Source organism: Lichenostomus cassidix, chromosome 7, assembly GCF_008360975.1.
Source record: "Lichenostomus cassidix isolate B80296 chromosome 7, HeHo_3.0, whole genome shotgun sequence".
Classification (NCBI taxonomy): Eukaryota; Metazoa; Chordata; class Aves; order Passeriformes; family Meliphagidae; genus Lichenostomus; species Lichenostomus cassidix.
Window position 1 is genome coordinate 29,127,152 of NC_139488.1, and position 17,684 is coordinate 29,144,835.

A 17,684-nucleotide genomic window follows, 5' to 3' on the forward strand; every position below is an offset into this window, starting at 1 on the left:
AACTCCTGGGCAGGCAGTGCAAAGGCTCCCTGCACTGCTGGGGATCTTGCTTGTTTAGCTGTGCTGAAGGATGCCAGAGAAAAGAGCTACTTAGCTCTGGGGACATTGACATGTTTATAAGCAGAGCAAGAGGAACAGGAAAGTAGATTTCAGCGAGCAATGCAAAAAACAGGAGAAGAAGGCACACAGGCTGAACAAACTCCATATTCATAGAGCCCACCCATCTCCCTTTCACTATCCTTGCTCCTGGGTATTCAATGTAAAGCAGTGGCTGTTACCACTAAATAGGACCTGAGTACCACCTTTCACACAAGTAGTTGTCATTAATCAGGGACACTGGTGACAGTCTCTGCTATTCACTCCAGGTGCCCTGAGGAGCCAGTTGTCCTGCAAGCCAGCAGGGCAAGCAGCAGCACCACGACCCTGAGCATCAGCATCCTAAGAGCTAACAAATTTAAGAGGAAGTCATTAATGGATTTTCTCTCCAACACAGCAACAAGGAAGTTCCTAGCAAAACTGTCAAAAGCAAAATCCAATAGTTGTGCTGTGAATAATTACATTGTGCAATGCCTGAGTACAGGGGAGCTGAAATGGCTGTTTCAGAAGGGGTGGTACCAATTCAGTGGGGTTGGGTCCAGTGAAGGTGAGAGGCTCTAGGAATTCAGGCAACACCCCTTCCAGCACACTGCCTGGGGCAGACCTTGTTTTCACGCAGAAATGAGCCCTTTCTTGCATGTGCCTACTGACTTGGAAGGTTGAGAGAAGGGCCATTATCAGCTTACCGTAGGCCCCAGCAGAGGGAAAGAGAAAGCAGGTGAGGACAGTCATGTAATGTATCTTTGTAATCACCTTCCTGTGGCTTACAAAAGCAAGCAGGGCTCAACCTCATTCCAGATATCCCTCCAAACACAGCTGATGAACGTACTGGAGACTTAAAACCAAAATAACATGCTCTAGGGGACCCTGCTGGAGCAGGGAGGCAGGACTAGATGACCTCTAGTGCGTCATTCCAACCTTAACCATTATGTGATTCTGGAAAAATAACAGTCCAGGCAGGATGCCTCCCTAGCTAGCATGCCCTGTATCAAAATTTCCTTATTCTTATCCACAAGCAATGGCTTGTGTACAATGTCCAATTAAAGATAGTAACTAAGTCTAAACGGCTCATTAACAAGAAGTGATCATTACTGTGCTTTTAAGAGATGTTAAACTGTCTGAGACAGGCCAACGACCTCTCCTGTTGGAAAGAGAACACCAGGTGCTAATTAACTTGAGATTACATAAACTAATTCCACAGTGCAGCTGGGAAGCATTTAAGTAAACCTGCTAATACAGTGAGCTCTGGGAAAAAATAATATAAATACATTTGTATTCAGATACCACTTTTTGCAGGCCAAACAATCAGAGCTGAGGAAAAAAGCAAGGATGCTTCAGACACGGGGTGCAATGTGGGAACAGGAAGGTGAAGGACACAGGAAAGAGCTCTTTAGCTGGTAAACAGAGCACATGCAACAGCAGGAAATCATTAAAGCGCCTACAAGGTTATCTCAAATTCCCACGAAGCAACACAGCTGACTGCCCCTCTTGTTTTGCAAGACAAGAAAGCAGTGCTGACTGCTTGGGCTGTTGCAGACACACTGGAGGGAAAAGGAGAGGGGAGCGTGTTGTGGCCTCAGTTCCCTTGGTCAGAGCTTGGCAAAGCTCCAAGCAGTCATTTCTTCATCAGTTTAGCTGGGTAAACACACGGAATGGTGCCTGGGAAATAATGTAAAACCCCACTCATCTCCTTAAATCTGCACCCCAATATCAAACGATAAAAAGAGCAAATTACATTCTTATTTCAAATCAATTTATTTAACAAACTTCAGGAATATTGCTTGACACTTCCACACGCTTCAGAAAATGTACAGTGACCCACTGCTGCACAGGTTGCTCTATATAACGATGTCTTCAAGACAATCAACTCTGTTTTGTAATATTTAGCCATCAAAATGCATCTTCTCCCAGCATAATTAAGTCGAGCAGTACTATACAAAACCAGTTGGAAAAAAAAGTTACTCTATTTTCCCCAGAGGATTCCCTACCCCCAACAAAAGGCCTCTTCTTCAGCTAGCAGAGGGCATCCTAAAATCATTCACAATTGCACCGCGTCTAGGGTGAACTCAATGGCCAATTGTCCACTTTCTCCTTCTAACCCCAGAGTGGGAGCACCAGCCTGGAACTCAGTCTGGCCATGGCTGCCTTCCAAGGAGAGGGATGGAGGCACAGCCTCCTGCTAGCACGAGGGAGTGTGCATGCAGAATTGGTTTCCAAGGCTGGATGTCACCGGAGTGTCACTCTGAAGTTACATCCATGTTGCTGAACAAGCCATAGACACCCTTACATGTCCTGCCTGGCATGGGCACCACAACTGAATCACTGGTTATTTAAGGTACTCCTGGTATACCTGGTAATACCCAAGAGCAACAGTTTGGGACCAGACCTTGTGGGGTCTCTCTGGCCCAAATGGCTCTGCTAAAGCCAACAGCACTAGGTCACACAAGCATCTGCAAGTTCACCCCACCAGCATGTCTTCAACAGTGCAGTGCAGCAAATCAAAAGCACCTTCACAGACACAGTCACGGTGCAGCTTTCCAGAGACAAGTTAGGGGCACATATCCATGCCCCTGAGAGTGGGCCAAGAAACCCCAAAAAAGCCCCAAACATTGCAAGGGCTTCGGGAGCTGTCTGGGTAGCACAGCTCTGTGTTATCTTGACAAAAAGATGAGCAGATTCACGTGCAAAAGTACAACTGGCACTGTCCAGAGCAAGCCAAGTTTGAACCTGCATCGCAAAACAGGCTTAGGAGTGATGTCTTAAGAAGTCACAGAAGTCCAAGAAGGAATGGTGACTGTCCTCATGAAGGCAAGCGAGTTCACAGGAGCACATTCATCGAAGTGTGGCACATTCAGTTCAGGCACGGCTTAGGATTCTTAGTTTTCAAAGACAAAGCTGTTTACTCATGGATCACCTACACAGCCTTCTTGGCCTCTGTGCTATGATGCATTTGTTTCAGGTGAAAAACTGTGTCAAACTTGTCACACAGGAAATGAAAACCTTACTCAACAGACAAGGTACAGGGATGAAATACGTAGAAACACTTGTTCTAAAACGAAGAAATAAGCAGCTTTACCAGTGGATACAAAGCAAACAGTAAACCAGAAACCCTGAAATACTCTGAAGACATTTTTAACTGTGGGCAACTGAGTGCTGTGTGTTGGACAGGGAGAACACATGTAGGGCAATCTATTCTACAAACTGAGGTCTTCTCTCCTTTTATGTAAGACCCCATGGAGAACTTCAAAGCAGTAGCAATTTTAGAGATCTTGACTCAGACGTTGGCAGAAGGAAGACCAGCCTTAGTGTAATAATTTTGGCCAGGTCTCTATGTTTCTACCAGTGGTGACAGATTAGACCTGCACCCATCAGCCCCTCCTTAGGCAATCACCAGCTGCTTCTCCTCCCAGGCTCACTGTTAGTCAGGGGAAGAAAAGGACCTGCTCTGGTCAGGAGGATCTGGGGCTTTCTCCTCCTGTAAGAAATGCTACAGAAGACTCTCAGCTACAGGATAAGCAGATTTCCCACTGCCCCACTGGAAACTGTGATAACCAAAACACATCCCAGAAAGTATGGTGGTCTTTGCATGGTCTGCCCAGTTACAACACCCCATGAAGCCTCTGCAGAACTTGTCCCTCTTGCCCCAAAGAAACAACCAAAAAAACCAAGAGCAACACCCTGTTACCGTAAACTTTGCAAGGGTTGTGAGAGAGCCAGCTTGGTTAACCACTTGGCACATGTCCTTCAGGTGTGGCAGAAGAGTGGTGACACTGGGGAGAGGTCACAATCACAGGGACATGCACTGCTGCCTCAGGAAAGCATTACATCCCTTCCCTGTACATCTGTATCACCCAACACCTACCCCTGGCCCCTGGTCAGCACCTCTGTCTGAAGAGTCCCCAAAAAACTGACTGAAGAAAGGACAGATGAAAGGAACGTGCCAGAAGGAAACAAAACCTGTGGCCAGATCAAGTTCTGCGTGCCTTCTCTTTTGAAAGAAAAATGGAGGAGTAAGATCCAGTGAAGATTTTCAATACTCCACACCAGTGAGCGTGGCCAGGCAGAAATCATTTGTCCCTGAGACAGAGCAAACCCATGAGACACGCTGAAGTTGTGCCACTCTCAGAGGCTCCGGAATATGAGGAAAAGCACAGCCACACCAAACCCACTGCAGTACAGGTGTTGTGCAAGCATCAGAACAACATGTGGGATAGACTGAAGTCTTCCAAACCTCTGCACATTTAACGAGACACCCTCTGCTTTAATCCACTCCTCCAGAAAACCTCACTGCAGTAGCAGCCAGTCCCAGTCTCTGCTTTGCTGGTGTTGCACAGCCCTCCATGCTGACCAGTGGGTGGATGTGTCTTCTACAGGCATCAAGACTGACTCATGCTTCCCCCTCCTTGCACACAAATTAAGACAGGGCATCCTTTTCAAACTTCATTAGACTCTCTTTTTTCCAGTCTAATTGGCAAAGCTGATTACACAAAGGCAGAGGTAGATCCTTTGTGCCTAGATTTTGCCTACCCCGTTCCTGAGGTGTGTGAGGCTGTTGATGTGGAGTCCACTGATCCCATTAAGGAAGAAGAGGAAGGCAGCAATGAACTCACACCAATATGTCAGCGTGAAGCCTGTGAAGGTGAGGTGATCCTTCACGAGAATGGAGAAGCTCAGAACACCAGTGGCCGACAGCAAAAAAGAGATAAGGATGAGAACGGAGCCCATTGTCCATTTCCGCCTTGCATGGGCATCATCGCAGACCTGGGACACCATCAGCAGCTCCAGGCCAAATATGGCAACCACAACAGCAAAGGACACCATACTCCTGATGGGAATCATCCCCACGCTCAGCCCCTCCACCTGGGCCAGGCTGAGGTTGGTGACACACTTCAGGACGCTGTCATTGCTAACGGTGCAGAAGTGCCACAGTCCAAAGAGCTGCCCCCTCGCAAAGAGCCAGCGGCCATCGCAGATGGAGATGGACGACAAGACCACAGCTATGGCCACGCACAGGATGATCAGGCTCCTGATAAGTGTCTCAAAGAAGGATTTCCGTGGTCTCCGGTGTGCCAGCAGCTGCTGTGCCTGAAAGGAGAGCATGAGGAAGAAACAAAACAGACTTAACAGTGCTACTTCAGGGTGAAATGAAGTCAGAGGGACAAAGCTGTGGGATTCAGTATTTAAAGATATTTACTTGTGCACATCAAATCCCTTCTCACAGGGGAAGGCAACACGGTTATGGGCTGAACCCAGGAGAAAGGAAGGGTGGGTGAAGCTCTCCCGGTTCCCTGGCTGCACAAACAATGCTCCCACGTCAGGGCTTGGGACTGGGATCACAGAGGCGCTGGACTGAGCAAGGTCCCTGCCCCACGGTGCTGCGGCACAGCCTCCTGCTGTGGCACGGCTGGAGGAAGCCACCGGCCCCTGGGAGGATGGAGGCCAGTGGCTGGGGTGGGGGAGGCGGCAGCAGCGGGACGGGGGGACTCCCAGTTGCCAGCACTGCCCTCCTGGGCTGCAGCCAGCCGGTCTCTCCTCCTCACCCCGGGTCCTCACCCCGGGTCCTCACCCCGAGGTCGCACGGCCCAGCTGCCCCGGGGTTCGAGGGGGGATCTTCGGCTGCAGCCCCCGCGGACCCGCGTGGGCAACGCACTTCCCCTCCTCACCGAACCCCTCCAAGGGACCGAGATGTCACGGAAAGCCGAGCAGCCCCCTCGGAGAGCCACGCGCGGCGGGGAGGGGGCAGCCGCGGCCCCGGGGAGCTGCCGCCGGCCGGAGAAGGCGGGAAGGGGCATTGGGCTGGCTGCGCCCCGCTGCTCCGGGAAGGGCCGGAGCGACCCGGGCCGCGCAGGGGGTGGCTGAGGCGGCAGCCCCGCGGCGGGGCGATGCGCGGCCCGGCAGGGATTGGCGGACATACCTGCGCCCCGATGGCCGTCATGCTGCCGGCGGCGCCGAGAGACGCAGGCGGGCTGCGGCCGCCGCTCTTTATCTCCCGGAGGGCGGAGGGCAGGCCCCCGGCCCGCCACGCCCGCGGCGCCCTCCGGGCCTCCCCCGCGGCTGAGTCAGCAGCGCGGCCCCGACGGGCGGAGGCGAGCCGAGCCGAGCGGGTCGAGTCGAGCCTGGCCGAGCCGAGCCTAGCGGGGCTGCTCCCCCGCAGCCCGGCACAGCCCGGCGGGCAGCGCTGACCTGGCCCGGGGCACGGACTCGCCCAAGCCCGCTGTAGAGCACGGCTGGAGGTGTCCCGGGCGGCGGCGATGCCTCTGGCCGCGCTGCAGCCTCTCCCCGTCCCGTGTCCCCGCGAGTCACCGGCTGCCGGAGGGCCCGGGGTGCGCTCCTGCCGCCGGGAACACAGTTTGCGGTGTCGCTCCGGTGCCTGGCGTTGATGGACGGGGAGGCTGCCCAGCCCTGCCCGGCCGCGCAGGACACCCGGGAGCCCCGGCAGCGGCTCTGGGGCTGCAGCGATGGCGCTGCGGGGACACCAGCCCCGGGGACACCCGCGGGTACAGAACACCTCGTCCTGCCCTCCCCGGCCGGTCCCCGCCGTGTCTGCGCCGCTGTTCGTGTTCGCGAAGCAGTTCGGCGCAGCGACGGCCTCGCACCTTGGGCTATGCGCGCTCTTATCTGTGACCAGCCTGCTCTGCCTTACCCATCTCTACCTGTACTGTCAGCAGAAACCTCTCTGCTCATAAACTTTTACGCCGCTGCTCTTTTTCTCACCCATGTTTTGCCATCTTCTAATGAATTACTGATTGCTCTACCTTTTTTTTTTTTTTTTGCTTGTTTGTTTCCTTTTTTTTTTTTCTGAAACAGCTTTTAAAAAACCCAAGAAAGTTGGGTGTTGCTGTGTCATCAGAAACTCTTGTTTTACTGCCAGATTCTGATTTTGACTGCAGCAGAGTCTGTGGTGACTCCACAGGGTCCACTGGACAGACACACGGGTCGTTGTTCTGAGCCTCCCTCGTATGCAGCTGGGGTCAGAATTTGGCCATTCCCTTTCCAGCCTAAAGGAGTTGGAAGGATCACCTTCTCCAGTATGGGGTGGTAGAAGTTATTGTAACTTTACCCTTCTTCCAGCTTCCATTTCTGAACTAATCAGTTGTCAGTACAGATTGTCTCATTATTTTAATCTCTGCGCAGTTTCATGAGGATTTTCTGTGTTTCCTGTAAAACTACATTTATGACTGCTATGATTTCTTTGGGGATGTTTTCTGTTACACTATTTCTAGTTCTGAACCACGTTTACTTCAGTTTTCATACTTTGCAATTTAATGATAAATTCTGACATTTTTATTTCTCTCTTCCTGCGGAATCTTTTGTTTAAATGCTTCTCTACAAAGTTGTATACAATGTTGGATTATATTTCTATCAGACACCAAATTGGAATTTTCTGCTTTTGCCACACATGGCAAATTTTTGCAAGGTCTGTTGTTAAAAACTTATTTTGTGGGTTTGTGGTCTCCATAATTTTTTGTTTTCTGAACATGTTACCGAAGCTAGCAAACTTGATGCTTGCCACATGCCTTTCATCTTAGGTTCATCAGTTGATAGAAGAGCTTTATAAACATCCTGGGCTCTTGATTCCACAGGTTAATCAGCACTTCTGCATTGCATTGTGCAGACTGATGGCACGCATTTGCTGTTATACCCTTCCACTTCTAAATTTCAAATACAACAATATTCATGCATTTCTGGCTCAAAAAGCACAAGCAGCTCTTGTCTCGTTTGTTGCATGAGCTGAATAAATGCTGCTTGCATGTAACCATGCTGAGCAAATACTGACTTGGACCAGACAAAATACATCAACTCTTACGTGGCAAAAAACTCACATAACTTATGCTTTCTGTAACATAGGCTCAATCCTGCACAGCATTAGGAAATTTGCCCCATAATTAGCAAAATCATTAAGCATAGATCTGTTTTTAAAACATGAGTCACCCTAACAACTTCAGCAATTAAAACCCCAAATTTTTAATAGTGAGGGGTATTCTGCTGAGCAAGGTAATTTTTTTTTCCTCTAAAAGTCCATGGCAAGGCTCACATGAGTAAACACATGCATAAAAAGCTTTGATGAATGAGGAAATTAAAGTGGTTGCTTTTGAAACCAAAACTGCTCCCCTGACATACTTGGCTTCTTTAGTAAAAAAGTTGATTTCTGCCAAGCCTGTTCTTTGAGGAAAAAGGGTGGCTGGGGATGGTACTTTTTCTGCAAATGAGAAGTTTACTATTTTGTATTTCATTTCCCCAAATATAAGCGAGAATGAAACTTGACCTGGAATTATAATAAACATTGAATAGGCACTTTCAGAGTCACTTTCCTGAAGTCACCCTGGAGAGGATGATTGTAACAGTTAGTGCTTCATTTCTGCACTTGCTTGGCTGGCGATACCTTCTGGTAAAGCTGTCTGGGTTTAGGAAGCCCGGGAGAACTCTGCACCCTTTTCAAATGTGATGAGGTTATCTTCATTGTCTCATTACAAAACAAGCCAAACATATTATCTGACTTTAAAAGAAAAAAAAATTGTGGGAAAATTACTCTATACTGTTTTTGAAAGTCATATGTGAAAATGGCATTTTTCAGTAAAAAGAATTCAGTTCCTTAAAAGAAAAAAGCACTTTTTTTTCCCCCTGAAAAATACATTACCTGTGTAATAACAACACAGTAAATGACCTTTAAAGCACTTTAGAAGTATTTTTGGATCAGTTGTGTTAATGTAGAGTTCTTGGTATATTGCCAGTTTCATTATTTTGTTTAGAAAGTCCCTTTTCTCTATTGTTTAAGTAGGCATTTCACATCCAATCCCTGGAGAGAAAGTTTTCAGGGAAATGTGTTCATAAATAATGGAAATTACCAGACACTGTTGTACAACATAGAAATAGTTTTATCTGGTTCATTTAAAACCATGAGGAGTTTAACACTGAAGAATCTGTTCCTGCAGAAGCTTGGAGAAGGTTCAGGATGGAGATCTGATAGTCACCAGGGGCTTAGGGAACAGTTGCCCAATGAAGTATTTCACTTCAAGGTGCAGCAGAACACAAATGACTGAGGCACACCAGTCCAGGTTCATCTAATCTTGAAGCTAGTTACTTTTGTAAATGCATTTTTCTGTTTAATAGAATTCTTTCGGATCACATCTTTAATTCTTGGCATAAACACTCACCTGGCGAGGCATTAAACCCTCAGTTTTGTTAGATCCCTAGTTCAAGGTATGTCTTCAGACAGAAGTGGACCTGATCTTTGAGACAAATAGATCTTGAGTATCTTGCAGAATGAGACTTTGGAAAGTGTCTGAGGTCTGTATGGGGGGAAAAATATTACTATTCTTTTTGTATCTTCCCAAAGCAGTGAGCATGTAGAAAATGTTATGAGGAAGAAGGAAAAGGCCAGCTGTCTCCTGTCACTGTTTTTTTGCATTCTCTTTTTCCTGGTAGTAGACTGAAAATCCAGGTTGTAGAAGCTGCATTCAGCTCAGAATGGGGTTAGCCTAGCTGGCTCCAAACAGAGCTTCTGGAATGGGGCAAAAAGTTGCTGGCAAACTGCTCGAGACCAGCAGCTTCTGGGAACACAGGCAGTCATCCTAGGTGAATTGTGCCCCAGGCAGCAGCATATGTAACATAAGGGGGTTTGGGTTGTGCCAAGGCCCATGCAGCTCAGACCAGCCCCTTATCACAACTACTTTACCTCAGGATTTTTCTTCCATCACTGCAAGTTATTGCAGCCAAGTGGACAAACTCATCCTGGCATGTAAAAGCACGTAAAGAGAAGAAAGTGCCTGGGCCAGATGGTTTCACTTTGCCTCCTGCCTGAACACCTCTGCTGTGCCACAGGAAGGCAAACTGGCCATCAGAAAGGGGCTACCACGTGTCCCTGCAGCCCCAGGCTCTGTCACTCACTGCTGGATGTGCACGAGAGGCCTGGGCTGCTGCACATGGCAATAATACTCAGTAATACCCACCACCAAAGTCTTGGTCGTATTGTCCACCCACATCAAACAGTGCTTGCTAGGGGACTCAGAGCTGGGTTAGAATTGTGCTGATAATATGGGAGTGCATTACAGTGACTTATTCCCCACCTCAGTTCAGTCTAAGAAGAGACACTTTAAGCAGGACAGGTTTAAAGGCATATATATTTTATCCCAGCAAGAATTGTGTTTTCACTTCTGATCAGTTTTTGGACCTACCTCATCATCACATTGAAGAGGTCCAACACTGGGTTCCCACTCATTCTGCTTCAGATTCAGCCTTTTTCAGGTACCTCTGGCAATAGTTACACTGGCTTAAAATATACCTCAAAGTATTTGCATCTGAACATTCTGACAAATCTGCTTTGAAATATACATTCAATAACATCCCCCCCCCCAAACTTTAGCCCTTTTAGCACTACTAGTAAAAAACTAGTAAAGTTTGGGTCCACATTTCAATACTACATAAGGTGGGGGAAATCATATTATTCAGTTTCTCATCTGTCACATACATGTTTCTTCTCTCAGTAAAAACTCAGATCAATGGATTTAAAAATACCAAGTACATTAACCCGGTTAGTCCATCTCTCAGATTCAGAACTTACTCAGAGGAGCAGTGTTCAGTAGGAGGAGATGACATACCATTACCTCAGCCTTTTGGGGAACACAATACAAGTTGGTGTCTTGCACATTTTGGTGGGGACAAACAAGGTGTCTGCCTGGCTGTGCTGGCCAAGTAATGCAATTGTTTTTCTTTCCAGGGTGTGGAAAGAAAGCATGGGGTGATGCTTCTTTTGATGCAGCTCATAAATGTATGTGTACTGGGAATAACTTAACTTTCATTTCCAAAGACCACTGCAGACAAGCTCCATGTGAATTCCCTATTCTAAAGGTAATACAATCAAGCTGTGTCTAACTTTCACAGATACCCTGGCTCTAGAAGAAATACAAGCTCATTCTATAAATGATAAAGACACATCTAAAATGGATTGATGTTATTTGCATTTAAAATGAGCAGCTGAAGATTGGCTAATTCATAGATCAGATATCTGAATTGGAAGGTACTTCATGTACTTGGGGATAGGGAAAAAAATTAGATTCTATTCTTGTTCTGTTAACTTTTGCCCTTCTGAGTTTATTACTGTAAATGCACTCAAATGTCATGTCTATGCAATATCAGCTTGTCTTCTACACAGCTTTGACAACTTGGAGGACTATTTCACCCATTTTTGGGGTGACAGTTGAGGTATTTAGAAACCCATCCCAACCAAAATACACTTTCTTTTTTGTCTCCCCAACTTATAATCAATCTCACAAGATGGCTTAGATGCCCAGTAACCCCCAAGTGGTATTGCCCAATACTGTTTGCTCTGACCACTCAAGGGGAAGAGCAAATATTTTGATCAGCAGCAAATGCAATTGTCATTTATTTTTAGCAGTATCATCAGGGTCAAATAAGTTCAAAGGTTAAAATGCTTGCATTGTGAAACAAGATCACTGCAGATGAGTACTAAAGAATTTTGAGACAGTTGCACACTGCAGTCAGCCTGGGAGTGCTTTTTAATCAAACTGAAAAATTTACTTCAGCCTTAAGCAACACACCAATACGTTAAATCTGTGCTAGGAGTGTTGCACCTTCATGTTTGTTGAAAGTAAGCAAAACCCATCAGAGATTTCCAAGGAAAACATCATCCCCTTTCTTATCTCTCCCTGCAGCAGGTGCCAATCAGCTCTGTGTTGCTGTGAGCAAGAGCTAATCGTAGAAGCACGATAGAAGGAGCACTGTCTTATCACACTCAGGAGTTAACCTTTATTATTGCCATATCCAAAGTCCAGGTTCCGTGCTGCACACTGCAAACTCAGCAGAGCAGAGCTGAGTGCCAGCTGGCCTCTGACCTCCTGCGTGTTGGGCTGGTTTCAGCGCACGTCTCTCCTCCTTCCCAAGCCCTGTGAGGATCAGGATGTTGCTGGCCTTTCTTTGATCTAACAAAGAGGAAATAGCAGCAACTCCCTGAGCGGGTATCAGAACAATCCCCTGTTTTTCAGCACTACCCAGCCATCAAAAGTATCTGTTCCTCCACCAAGAGTACCTTACTGCAGGCACAGCAATGGCTCTGGAATTATATTTCGGTTCGAGGCTTGCTGCTTCTGTTTCCGATCTCAAGGCTGTATACAATAATGGTTGTCTATTTTTACCACCTTATTAGTTTAACAAATGCAATTACTTCTACTTACATATCTGTTTGTAGATGTTCTTAAAGCACCACTGCCCTGGTGTCATTGCTGCCAAAGTGTTATTTATGTAGCCCAGGTGCCCCACACACCACACCTGCGAGCACTAGGTCAGCAACATTGTCAGGCAGCCAAGAATCCTATAAATGTACAGACATTCATCCTGCTAACAGACAAACACAACCAGCCCCTCAACTCAGCTCAGTCTGTTTCAGCTCTTCCCTGCAGTGGTAGCACCCACAGACACTACCCACGCAGCCAAATTTTGTGTTGCTTCTTCTCGTCATGAACACTGTGCACAGTCACCACCAATACCTTTGCTTCTGCCTTTGTGCCTTTTGTAGCCACTTATTGCTGAGCTCTTATTTCCACATCTTGAATTGTTCAGCTTGCTCCTGAGAGACACAGGTGACTGCCAAAGGGCAAGCTAAATATTAGGACCACTGATGTTACTTTCTTAAGGATGGTGAAGGTGCAAGCAGAAGGGTGTTAATACAGTAAAAAAGTATCCAAATAAAGACATCCGAGGTAGAGTTCTCAGTCAGTTGTATTACTTGGCAAATAGCATTATTTGTAAGCCTGGCCAAGAGCAAACCCTCTCTGGGATAAGCACACTGTACAGAGTTATGTTTTCCTAATGCTAGAGAGGTATGAGAAAGGAGAGCAGCACTGTAACAATTAATGGTCACAGGGGAAACAAACCCAAATGAGGACTGGGATACAGAACTTGCTATTCCCAGCCCATCCTTTAGACCCAACTCCAGTGCTTTAGCAGTCAAAAATTCTGACTACACCTGTTTTGACAGAAAACGTGCTGGCAAAGCACAATGCTCACAGTGCATCAGCTTCCAGCAAACAAGAGCAATGTGGGAGCATTTCCTGGTATGAGCTCTGTTCTGATAAAGGTTGGCAGAATCCTTCAAGGATAACCGATAACCAGCTTCACAAAATACAGCTGTCAAGATGGAGGTGTATCACAAAGATGTGGAATTTGGGGCTGGATAAGAGGTAAAAGCATTTCTTGTGCTAAACATCTGCTCTTACCCCTCTCCTGCAAAGTGAATTTAAGACAATCTCAAGTAAAAGAGGATACAAGAGCAGGTAAAAAAACCCCAAATGCTTATTTTACTTACCCAGAAGAACAAGGAGGAAGAATAAACAAGGGTTTTTTTTTGTTATTCTTTGTCCTAACACAGTTTAAGGGACAAAAAGCAGCTCTAAGAGCATTTTCCATTAAAAGTAGCAAAGGGGGAAGTTATAATTTTTGAAAGCATCTGAAGTAATCTCTAAATCTACTACACACCCTGTATAACTAGCTACAAAACTGTATTTACCTAGACAGATCCATAATGACAGTTTTAATCCCTATATAGTTCTATAAATCAACAACAGATCTTCTTATCTGAAGAGTACTTGAAGTCCTCACCTATTCAGATGCTAACCAGTAGAGCAGGAATTATAATGCATTATTCCTGCATAAGGCATAATGTTCTATATGCTGGAATAGTTGAATGTCACATTTTAAAAGCAAAATCTTCCCTTTCCATCATCAGCGGCTCCAAGAGACTACACTAGGCAGACCAAAACAAAAGCCTACTAGAGAGGGTCACAACTGTGTTTTGTAATCAAACTTCTGCTGATGATCACTAAGTCTTTCTCTTTGAGCAGCCCTGCCAGTATTCAGCCAGTCTATACATGATTCATGCCTCACTGCAGCCTCAGTACCTGGCAACACCAGTACTTTGCTTTCATAGCATCAAGAGAATCAACTCTGCTGCCTGTGGAATGTTTCCTTTTCCGGGGAAGGTTTTGTATTTGCCTCTTCTCTAGAAGCCCAACACTGTCATTGGGAAATAACACATCTCAGAAGCGTTTTATGAAAGATGATTTGGCAGCTGTTGATAAAGTCTCTGAAAGCTCCAGGCAACAAGTATCACGCACCTTGTTCTCAGCACACACAGCATTAGAGCTAACGTCTTCCAGATAAGCTCTGCGGTGCTCCAGCTTCTGCGGGTCGCCACTCACCTACCTGGGAAAGCAGGCAAGGCACAGTGGTTTGGTCACCAGTCGGCAGCGCCCAACGCAGGTGACCAACCCCCTCTAGTGGCACAAGGACAGGCAGGATGGCTCTGCTCGGCAGCGCAGCACTTACAGGATGAGCTCACAGCGACCGCTAAGGGATGACCAGCACAACAGCTAAAGTACCAAATGCACTTTAATGAGTTCCAGATTTTGTTCCCAGAAGGAATTATACCGTGTCAGTACATTAGGCAGGTACATGATTTCTCCTGAACTACAGGCATGAGGAGAACCAATTATGACAGATTAGGTATCTAAGGTTACTCTTAGAAACCAGTTTTCCACGTAATTAGAAATAAGGCAAGTTTCAGGCGTGCATGTAGCTGATTTATCCAGTCCTCAGATGCCATATTTGCCCTTTAGTTCCTCCACTTTTGCTATGTAAGCTTTCATTGCATCTTCTTTGGACGTTCCTGAAGGACAGAACACAGGAAGCAGTCAGATACCTTTTACAGATTAAGATGCCTTTTACAAGTCACAATTTCTTGCTATAGCCTGTGGCAGCATGAGAGCAAAGGAGACAGGTCAGTCACTTGGCTGTGAATCCACTACTAAAGTTTTAAACTAATGTGTTCCATCAGTCATGAAAAAACAGCATTTCAAAGCAAAGTTTTTTTTGCACATACAGCAGCTAAACAGTGTGTTAGTTCTATTAATGCCACTGACAATTATTACAGGAAAGCTATTCCTCAAAACACCAGAAAAAGTCCCATTGTCATAGATTAGACCACTTGTCCTCATTTAAGCTGTGAGCTCAGTTGTTTCTTCCAAAGCTTTCCTAACTAGAAGATGCATAAGAGCTGAAGAGAGAGCTCAGTCTTTGGGGTACCAGGGACCAGGAAAACAAATTTAGGTTTCTGCTCCTGTTATTGTTCTTCATTTAACATCTCAGGCCAGCTGGGCATTTTGTACCCTAATTCCCTTTGACACAGGCCACACTTTCCAGGATTACTTCTGCCTTGCAGAGGTAATTGAAAGTTTATTACCATGGCATTGCAAACTTCCAGAACTCTTGTATTAAAAGGCAACACTATCCTGTTTCTTGCTGAACTACATGTGTCTTTCTGACTAGTTTGCCAATGGTAATTTTATTCATTTCTTTAATCAGACACTTACCTTTCAATGCACTCCAGGCATCCCACTTTGCCTTGCCTTTGAAGTCCAGCATACCAGGGCGCTCTGAGAGAGACAGGATAAGCAGCAGGATTAGCTTGTGTGATCTGGGTGTAGGTAATACCCACCTGAAGGCTTAGTTAGCTCTTAATAAAATACCATGGCTCATCTCTGCAGCTGTTACTTGCTAACCTGCAGCCAGCAGATCACCTCAGGGGAATATGTTACAACATTGTTGGTGACAACATAAATAGATTTTCAAATTCCCTTGAGACAGCAGCATTTGAACAGAAGAGCACCAACTATTGTGATTTGGTTTAATTGTACTTTCTGAAGAGCCTGTTGTCACGTAAAAGGTATCCAATTAAAGAACCCCAGCTCCCAAGCACAACAGAAATACCCTAAGGTCCATTACAAGCAGAGACATGAAAACAGACAGCTGTTTGTAGTAACATACAGCTTGGAACTCATTAGCATCAAGTTAGGGGTGTGTTTCTAACCTATAGATCTGCATTTGTTCTGTCAGCCAGAGATATAACCTTGGAAATCTATCGTACTTCACTACAGATTGTGGACAAGTAGCAGATGAATGATGCATATGTGGTTTTTCTTTCTGTAAAGTCCCCTTTGTGGTTTTACTTCCTTTCTCTCCCTCCTTAAAGACAATTCTTAGAACTGACAAATGGAACTGGGCAGTATCCACAGAAACACTCTTGTGCAGCTCCCATGGCACAGTGACCTGCAGTTCCAGTTGGCAGCTCCACTTCTCTCCAGCACAAACCCCAGCAGTCACCCTCCCACAGGCTGCTCCTCTGGCCAACTCACGTTGGCTGCTGCTTCACAGGAGTGCAGACACTTGCAGGAATGGTGCCACATTCACAGCTCTGGAACTCCATTTCACCCTGTCAAGCACTAATGCTGAGGATCAGCCACACCAAAAGGATCATATCTTAAACCCAAAGTCACTTTTTTTCTCCCTGGCGCTGCCCACTTTGGGACAAGAAGATTGAATTGCTTACCATTTCCTCTACACTTTGCTGCCAACTTTTAAATCAATGGACACTCAATCAACTTTGCCAGCTACTGGGTTAGGAGGCCAGCACTCCAAAGAAATGACCTTTTCCCTTTCTAATTCTAGCTACTCCAGTGTTACACAAGGTCGATGGAGACAGGCTTCACTCTAAATGTTATTCCAAAGGCTGAGCTGCCATCCATAGCAATGTAGCAAGAGAAGCAGCCAGAAACATTTTGCACAGTGTACTTGTAGCCATAATTTTGGTACAGTCTTTCTGAAGTATGATACTTAATTGCAGCTCCTATAAAAGTTTTCTCTCGTTCTTCTGGTTTCGCTTGGCAGCACTATTTTTAGCAGCCAATCCAGTCTAAATAAACTGTGCCATCCCCTCCAGTACTGCAATTCCACACTTGCATCGTTTGCCTTGCTGTTTAAGTCTGTATAACCGAGAAGCGTTCGCATTAAAGCAGCACCCTTGGCCTGAGCAGCTGCTTACCGACAGAGCTCTCCAAAAATCCCAATCACAGTATTTGCACAAAGCTAACGCAAAGCATCCTCAGGCTCTCTTTGCACGGCTCAGGCGGCGGCGGTCGGGTTAATCTAAAAACCACGAATTGCACAAAGCCTTATCGGGTCAGCCCGTGCCCTCCCGCACGCAAATCCGTGCCAAGTCGGCATTGAGTCACTTTCGCTGAGCCGCGGGATTGCGGAAAGAGCAAGGGGAAGAGGTCTTGCCTCCCGAAGCGTCTCCATTGCCGCCGGCGGGGGCAGCCGGGCAGGTACCTACCGGTGTTCACATCGCCCACCGTGGCCTGCTTGTAGTGGCTGTAGATGTCGAGCATCTCCTGGTCCGTGGGCTGCGACTTCAGCTGCTTCACCTCCTCGGCAGCTTTCTGGAACGCGGCCTGGGGGGGAAGGCGGCAGCGGGTGAGGGAGGGGAAGGTACCCGGAGTCCCGCAGCTCCCCCCGGAGTCCCGCAGCTCCCCCCGGCTCCCCGCAGCCCCGGCGCCCCGCACCTCAGTCATTGCGACAAGCACAGCACGATTCCCGACCCCGCCGCGTCTGCCGCACCGCCCCCGCCGCGCGCCCGCCTCACCCCTCGCCAGACCGGCCGCCAGCCAATCGCAGCGCCGCGGGTCCCGTGGCATCCAATCAGCGTGGGCTGGAGGCGGGGCAAGGCGGGCAAGGAGCCA

At 47.0% G+C, this 17,684-nt stretch overlaps 2 protein-coding genes across 2 annotated transcripts; both read right to left on the reverse strand.

Moving 5' to 3' along the window:
* Positions 1-1,832: 1,832 nt before the first annotated feature.
* Positions 1,833-6,150, reverse strand: TMEM37 (transmembrane protein 37). The gene is made up of 2 exons (XM_085067037.1): positions 6,011-6,150; positions 1,833-5,181 (listed from the first exon to the last, which is right to left on the reverse strand). Exons 1-2 carry the CDS (start codon positions 6,029-6,031, stop codon positions 4,609-4,611), a joined length of 594 nt encoding a protein of 197 aa, XP_084923163.1. The 5' UTR covers positions 6,032-6,150; the 3' UTR covers positions 1,833-4,608.
* An 8,331-nt stretch (positions 6,151-14,481) lies between these two features.
* On the reverse strand, positions 14,482-17,621 carry DBI (diazepam binding inhibitor, acyl-CoA binding protein). The gene is made up of 4 exons (XM_085067038.1): positions 17,508-17,621; positions 17,279-17,396; positions 15,480-15,542; positions 14,482-14,776 (listed from the first exon to the last, which is right to left on the reverse strand). The coding sequence occupies exons 1-4, from the start codon at positions 17,514-17,516 to the stop codon at positions 14,703-14,705; spliced, it is 264 nt and encodes an 87-aa protein (XP_084923164.1). The 5' UTR covers positions 17,517-17,621; the 3' UTR covers positions 14,482-14,702.
* Between the last annotated feature and the right edge of the window lie 63 nt (positions 17,622-17,684).